Source organism: Ailuropoda melanoleuca, chromosome 6 (assembly GCF_002007445.2).
Source record: "Ailuropoda melanoleuca isolate Jingjing chromosome 6, ASM200744v2, whole genome shotgun sequence".
In the NCBI taxonomy this organism is placed as follows: Eukaryota; Metazoa; Chordata; class Mammalia; order Carnivora; family Ursidae; genus Ailuropoda; species Ailuropoda melanoleuca.
The window spans coordinates 61,837,574-61,845,064 of NC_048223.1; the positions used below are offsets into that span (position 1 = coordinate 61,837,574).

The 7,491-nt window shown below is 49.1% G+C and overlaps 1 protein-coding gene across 1 annotated transcript in view; it reads right to left on the minus strand.

The window, feature by feature from the left end:
• The window catches only part of GALNT2 (polypeptide N-acetylgalactosaminyltransferase 2), a 32,703-nt gene that overhangs the window by 22,320 nt on the left and 2,892 nt on the right, over nt 1-7,491 (minus strand). Inside the window, exon 3 of the mRNA XM_034663577.1 lies at nt 5,248-5,351. Within this exon, the coding sequence (XP_034519468.1) occupies nt 5,248-5,351 (104 nt within the window). The remainder of the gene's footprint in view (nt 1-5,247; nt 5,352-7,491) is intronic.

Here is a 7,491-nt window from a genome sequence, read left to right on the forward strand (position 1 = left end):
ATTTGCGGGTAGTGGGCATTCAGCGGGTACTCGCTGAATACACAGAAGCCGCCTTCTTGTCTTCCACAGAAACAGATGGTCAGAGAGCAAAAGTCAGCATTAGAACTGCAGCACGGGCAGGCCCTGGTAGGAAGAGACTGGGGCTGGACCAGCAAGGAGGACACAGAGCATCACTGCGGTAACCCGCATTATGTATGCACGGGAGGCTGGCGGGGGGAGTCCAGCCAGGAGATCCTTGGCCTCTATGGCCCTTCTCATCACGGCTGTAACAGGACTAGATAGCTCTGGGGAAAAGTTAAAAATAGATAAGAATTACTATTAAAGAGACTTTTCTCCCTGCAGGCCTGAGCTGAGAGAGTCTCTTGTTTGGACAAGGAAGAGTGATGGGAAGAGGAGAAAAGCTTTATGCCCCACATCTGGGGCTCCGACTAACTACACCGTGCTAGAAGGACCCAGAGAGAATGGGCTTTTCTGTCAGGCAAGAAAACCAAGTGCTTAAATTTCAGAATCATACCTACTTAAATCTCAAAGCCATGATGCATGATTAGTGAAGGCCACTGGAACAAGCTACTTTGGCATCTCCGGCTGGTGTGCAAGGCTCCCACGTGCATGGGTGTCAGCATCTGACCCCGCCAACACTCTTTTCACGGCACGTATGAAGCAGCATTCATACGTGGGAGCTCTTTGCTCCCATACCCTGGACTTGGTTCCAAAGCAGACTCACTCCTCCTTAAGAACCCATATAGAAGACATTACACTCTTCCAAAATAAATATATTAAGGAGACAATGTTCGCCTTTGAAAAGAATTCCTTTTCTCTACCAGAAAGGTCTCTTTTAAATAGTGAGCCTTTCAAATTACCTCAGCTACAATTATTAAAATAACGTCTATTCAGGGCACCTATCTTTCACACAGAGTGATGTATAGCCCTTTTCTCCTCTCGGTGGAGTAGAAGATGAACTGGTGAGAATGCCATCTACGAGGCAGGCGGCATGATATGAATGAACACACCCCCTCCTCTGATCCGGCAGTTCCCACTTCTGGAAATTTACCTCAAGAAGAATATATAGCTGAAGATATGCTCACTTCAGGATTGTTTATAACGGCAAAAAACATTTTTAGAAACCATATGGTCATCGACAGGGAAACGATCAAATAAATGGATGACTCTGCAGCCACTGAAAATCCCAGTGGACATTTCACCTGCTGCCGTGGGACGATGTCCCTGACTGTTGTTGGGTGAAAGACCAGAGCACAGTAGGTCAGTGTGTGCAGGGAGGAGAAGGGAGAAGGGGGTGGTGAGAGATGCGGCCGCCACACTGTAAGACTGCTATCTTTGGTAATGAGATTGAGGATAGTTTTTACTCTCACTCTGTAAGAAATACATATATACAGCCGTGTGCATTTAAAAATCTGAAGTGCCTGGGAAACTGGAGCCTAAGCATTATTTCTCAGACGAGCCATTAAACACTCTTCCTGGGATTTTGGGGGCTTACACAGTGGCCCGTGCCTCAACTTACGCCCAATCCCAAACCCGCTGTGTGACTTCAGTGCTCTGGGACTTGGATTGCTCATCAGTAAGATGAAAGTCTTGGATTCAAGCATCTCCTAGGTCCCTTTTAGCTCTAATGGCTTCAAGGTTTTGTGAATTCCAATCACACAGTGATTTTGAATCACCTAAGTCATGAAGTAATGAAGTCATTTCTTAATTCCTAAATGCAAAACATCTTTCTGTCTACTTACTAGAGAAGGATATGTACTAGCCTCAACGAGTTAGCGCCATGGGCTAGTTTCAGTTCATTCATTCAAACGTTTCTTCGGTACCTACCATATGCCCAACAGTCTTGTTGGTACTATGGCTACAGTGGCACCCAGAAGGGTCCACTTCAACTTATCCAGGTTCTCCTCGCTTTCGCTCCCCCTCTGCCCACCCCTATACTTGGTGCAAAGAGGTTCTATCGGGAAGCAGGCAGCAGAGAGAAGGTGGGATTCACATGGGCGAGAAGGTGGGATTCACAATGGTCCAGCTCTACTGCTTGGTGGTAGTAACAGAAGAAAGTTCGGTAAGAGACTAACTTTAAACCACTGGTTTCCTCTAGTTAATTTCAATCCTATCAGTCAAGTCTCACCATTGACCCTAAACCTAAAACCAAATGTCCACCTGAAGATGAACCTAACCTCCAGGCTGCTGTTCTGATCGGACCGTCCCTGGCCCCAGGGGGAGCCTCCCACGAACACATCCACTCAAGCACACACACACAGTGCCCTCCAGCCTCTCAAGGGGCTTGTGGGAGGCTCACTGGAAATGCAGCGAAAAACATACCAACTGGATCGCTCTCAACTGGTCTTCAGGGATGTGGCTGCCATCACTAGGGACAGGAAGTAAGAATTTGCAGGTGGGTCACATCACCCTACCCTAAGTGCAGGTGCCCTCGTGCACACCCGGGGGTGGTAAAACAATGTAAGACCCCACTGGGGCTACTTGCTTCATTCATTCGTTCATTCATTCATTCATTCATTCATTATCATTCACTTACTCACTGACAAACTAACCTACACAAATGTTCTATTGCTCATTTTAGAATCTGTACCTAATGGACGAATTCCATCGACCTCAGACAGTAGCTGCCCCTACGGATCTAGATTAAAACGATCAATGTGTGGTGACGACATGGAGTCCGGAGCCCAACTGCCCAAGTGGCAACCCAGCTCTGGCGCTTTCCAGCTGTGTGAAGTCGGGACTGTGGGACTGAAATTTTCGTGCCTCAGTTTCCTTTATAGCACTTCCTTCATAAGGTTTTATGAAAATGATGTAAGCTAACATTTGTCAAGTACTCAGAACAGCCACATGCACACAGAACGCTATATAAATCTTAGCGGTTCGTGAAGTCCCAATTTTTAAACGGTGAAATACTTATACCTTCATGCCACAGACTAGAGGAAATCAGAGAGAACTTGGAACTGGAAAGGGATCTCAGAAATAATGTAATTCTACCTTCTTATTTTTTAGCTGAGTCCATGGAGGCAGAGGGCCATGGAGCCTCATGGAAGGCTAGCAGATCTCGCTGCCTCAAATATGGAAAGCCTGGGTCTGTCTTCTCTCCAGGCCTCTAGTGTTCAGGCTCCTGGGCCACAAAACACAGTGAGGAAGTTTCCCTTCTGAGGAAGAGTGCTTTAGGGGCACCTGGGTGGGTCAGTCGTTAAGCGTCTGCCTTCGGCTCAGTTCATGATCCCAGGGGCCTGGAATCAAGCCCCACATCGGGCTCCCTGCTCAGCGGGAGGCCTGCTTCTCCCTCTCCCTCTGCCCTGCTTGTGTTCTCTCTCTCTCGCTGTCTCTCTCTCTGTCAAATAAATAAAGAAAAGCTTTAAAAAAAAAATAGAGTGCTTTAAAAAAAAAGTGTATAAAAGTATAAAGCAATGTCGTGTGTATGTTAACGGATTCTTTTCTACAAGCCTGCCATGTGCTGGTAGCAACCAATGGCTTTGCTTTGGATATTTGATATGTCTACACAGGAGGTTTTGGGGAGGAATCTCACGTTGTCCCTGGAAAAAAACATACCTATCACTGTCTGTTTGATTTTGTAGAGCTCACTGGATAAGAACATATTTTTGTTCTTAAGAACAGTAATGACGTCAGACAACATTCGAGAAAGGATAGGCTTTTGAAAGCAGGTAATTTGGTCAGAAGTTACTTGCTATTTGGCTTCACTAAAGTTTCCCAGAACCCAGAGTCTCTACGCTAAAACTAACTTCTGTGTAATACGTGTGTGTTGTGCAATCTGTACTTTGAATCAAAGTTCTAAAATCCTACACAAGAGATAAGCTTGTCATTCTCCCCAACTCACTTCCACCCTCTCTCAAGTGCTCCTAGTTTGGTGGGGGCAGCAGGTCAGCAAAGTTGTAGGACTGAAGGCCAAGGACTCACTCTTAATTCCCGGCTCTCGGTCTCTGGCCACTGCCAGGCCACTGTCAACGCTGCCCCCGGTCCAGCCACCTCCTCTCGCCTGGGCCACTGCAACAGCTCTTGGAAGTGTGTTGTCCCCCCCCCGCCCCCCTCCCCTGCCGCTCCTGCGGGGGAGAGGAGGGATACTGGAACCATCATTTCCTCCAGGGGTCACCTTGCTCACTAAAGCTTAAAACAGGGAAGTCAGGTAGCTGCTCAAAGGTCAGGCGCCTACAGCAGCCTCCCCCAGCCTCAAAACAACAGCCAGTTTCCCATGACCCACATGGCGGCTTGGCTGGGGCTGGTCGAGTTCCCCCACCCTGTCTACTGTCCCCTCATTCCCTAGGCTCCAGGCCCAGCTGGGGTCCCCCTGCTCTGAAGAAGCCACGCAGACCTCGGCACCGAGGACCTGCTCGTCCTGCAGGGAGTCCACAGCTCCTCCCTCCCACCTTTCTGGGCTGAAACAAGAGCCATCTCCTGAGAGGGTCCCTTGGCTGCGTGCCACCCTGCAAACCTCTCCTCCTGTCCCTCTCGTGCTCGACCACGTGGCCACATGTTCTCTGTCTCACGGCATTTATCAGCGGCTGTGACTATCTTATTTAGCTATTCATATATTGGGCCGACTACTCCCACCGCCCGGACGCCAGGCGGGCTGGCTCCTATGCTGTTTTATCTTTAGCATCGGAAAGAATTCCCTAGAAAAAACCGTGGGCCCACGACTGGTAATTTGCCTATTTTCTTCGGAAAGCTCTTCATTTGGCATCTTCATGTTTGCTAAAATGTATCTATTATGTATCATAAATTGGATTTTCTGGCTTGAATTTCGTGCGGCTTCACTTACACACTGTTCACGCATTGTTCCTTGGACGGTACTACATACAAAAAAATAAGCCCTTCTTCTTCACAATCATGTTTCCTCATACATTTTTGGGCGCGTACAGTTGCATGAGCTTTCACACATGTACAGATTTGTGTGACGGCCACGTGAGGACGCAGCATGGCACCCTTACCCCGGCCAGCCCTCCGGCTGCCCCTCTGTGGTCCCACCCCTGCCCCAGCCCTGGCTGCCCTCCATCATTGTAGCTGTGTCTTTCTGAGACTGTCCTAGGTTGTAGAGTATGCGACTTTTCACGCAGCACACTGCCCCCGAGAGGCACGCGCGTTGCTGTGTGTACAGGTGACCCTCGTCCGTGCCGTGTGGTATCCTGACGAAGGACACCTGTTGCCATGCAGCGCAGGGTTAAGTGCTGTCTGGATGGTGGTCACCAATGGCCCGGTCCTGCTCAGCCTCTTACGGCCACTTACCGGGCAAAGACCGTGCCGCTGCCACCCGGGAAAGTGTAGGGGTGCTGCTTCCGGAACACGTGTCCCACGCGGCTGCAGGGGACGATCTCCAGGCTGCCACCGCACTGCCACACGCGGAACGAAATCTCTGAGATGAGGAACGAGACAGGGTGACTGACAGTGACTGACAGAGCCCCAGGCTGCTCTGAGCAGCAGCCACGCCAGACACCCCCCCCCGCCCCCCGCCACCATCCCATCAAAGCGCTCTCGTGCCCTCAAGGGCTGAGGAACCTGCCTCCCTCCAGAACATGGTCCTGAACTTTCTGCAGTGGAGACATCCGGCCCACCCTGGGTCTCCCGGCTCCATGGCATAATCCAGAAAGTAGGTACAGGCAGATGTGGTACTCAGCTCGACTGTAGTGAGTATCTCACAAAATACGCATACCCTAAATGTATACAATTTCAAATTGTCAACAGTACCTCAATAGAATTGGAAAGACAAAAAAAATCGAATCCGAGTTCATACTTGGGTGTTTCCACAACAGTGTTGTTTTACAGAAATGTAAAGTGATGTGGACAAAAAGAAGAAAAATGTCAAACCAATTACCTATGCTGGGACATGTATGATCTTAGATTTTAGCACAGATCTGAATTACGGAAGCCAATGAGAGCTCTGTCACCAAATCCTATGTTTTCACTAAATGATTTCAAAAGAGAGAGAGAGAGAGCACACGGAAACACTTTTCAGATTCTGATGAGACACCCTGAGACAAGTGTGAGTCTCTGGACTATTCTGAATATGAAGGACCCCGGGCATAAGAGCACGCATGTCTGTGCAGCACCACGGTATCGACCACTGATGTGCTCGCACCGAATTCTTCACTAGCTGGGTCGTGACCCAAGCCCCTGCGGCGAAGGGCTTCTGACTTTCTTTCTCAGCGTCCAGCAACACTTTGAATAAGAAGTTCTCTGCATTTCAGGACGTAAAATTTAAATATACATTTGCCTAACTGGAACATTCAAAAGCGGGGGCTAGGAAAGCCCTGTGGCTTCTGTATGGGGAAGCTGTTAAACCAGGAAGGGATCCGTTCAGGGATCTGGTGGGAGATTCTGAAGGCCACATATGATTACAATTACATTCAGCTCTGATTTCCCTTGAACTCGGGGATGCTACAACCTGGAAAGCCTTAAAAAAAAAAAAAAAAAAGGAAAAAGAAAGCATAAAATGAGCTGAATTACCGGAAGCAGTTAGCTTCTATCCTAATGCTGTAGGGACACGGCACAAAGGACAAATATGCCCAAGGAGCCTGACCCGTGTCTCCCAGGGGCTCAGGATCAGGTTCTTTGCTCACATGACCAGCTAGGAAAAGCGGAAGCCGCAGTGGTTCTTTCTTGGGGGGGGTGTACTTGGAGGAGGCAGTTTTGGATTTTACTCCACCACCCCTGGACCCCACCTCAGCCGACACACACATCCACACACGCCACGCGGGCTGGACAACCGCCGGTGTGCATCCAGCACTCAGAGAAAGAAGTCACAGCGGTCTCAGAAAGACTCAGACTGGGGACTTCTCTTGCTGAAACCTGTACGCCTGCTTGACCTCTGAGGACAGTGGAAGACTCCGTGGGAGTGGCTTTACTGAGCCAGGCAAGGGCAGGGAAGGTGCCAGATGGGGCGGGGCAGGGGCTGCTCCAGGCCCTCCCTCCCGGCCCCACCCAACCCTGACCCCAGTCCCTTCAAGCCCTTCCGGGGAACCTCCCCTATGGCACAGCCACATGAATATAAAACCAAGCCAACAACTACCAACAAACCAGGTCATTTAAGAAAACTCTCCCTTCCTCTGGTCTCTCAGGGAAATGTCCCCTTTGATGCTTCAATCAACACTCTAACCTGTGACACAAAGGCTGGCTGCCACCTCATTTGCCTAATCCATGCTTTCAGCTAATAGCATTTTGATTTTTTTTTCTTCAATCTTTTATTTCCTTTTTTTAAAAATTTTTATTATATTGTGTTAGTCACCATACAGTACATCCCCGGTTTCCGATGTAAAGTTCGATGATTCATTAGTTGGGTATAACACCCAGTGCACCATGCGATACAGCTAATAGCATTTTGAAAACCACACTGTGGCTTCAGGAGACGGTCACCTAAGTGATGTGCTGTCCTACTGGGGGTCCTGGCTGCCCCGCTCTCCACGAAGCCGTCAGGAGATGTCTGTGGAATGAGGGTGACTCAGAATTCTCTTTAGAAGGTTAGTAATTCTTCTG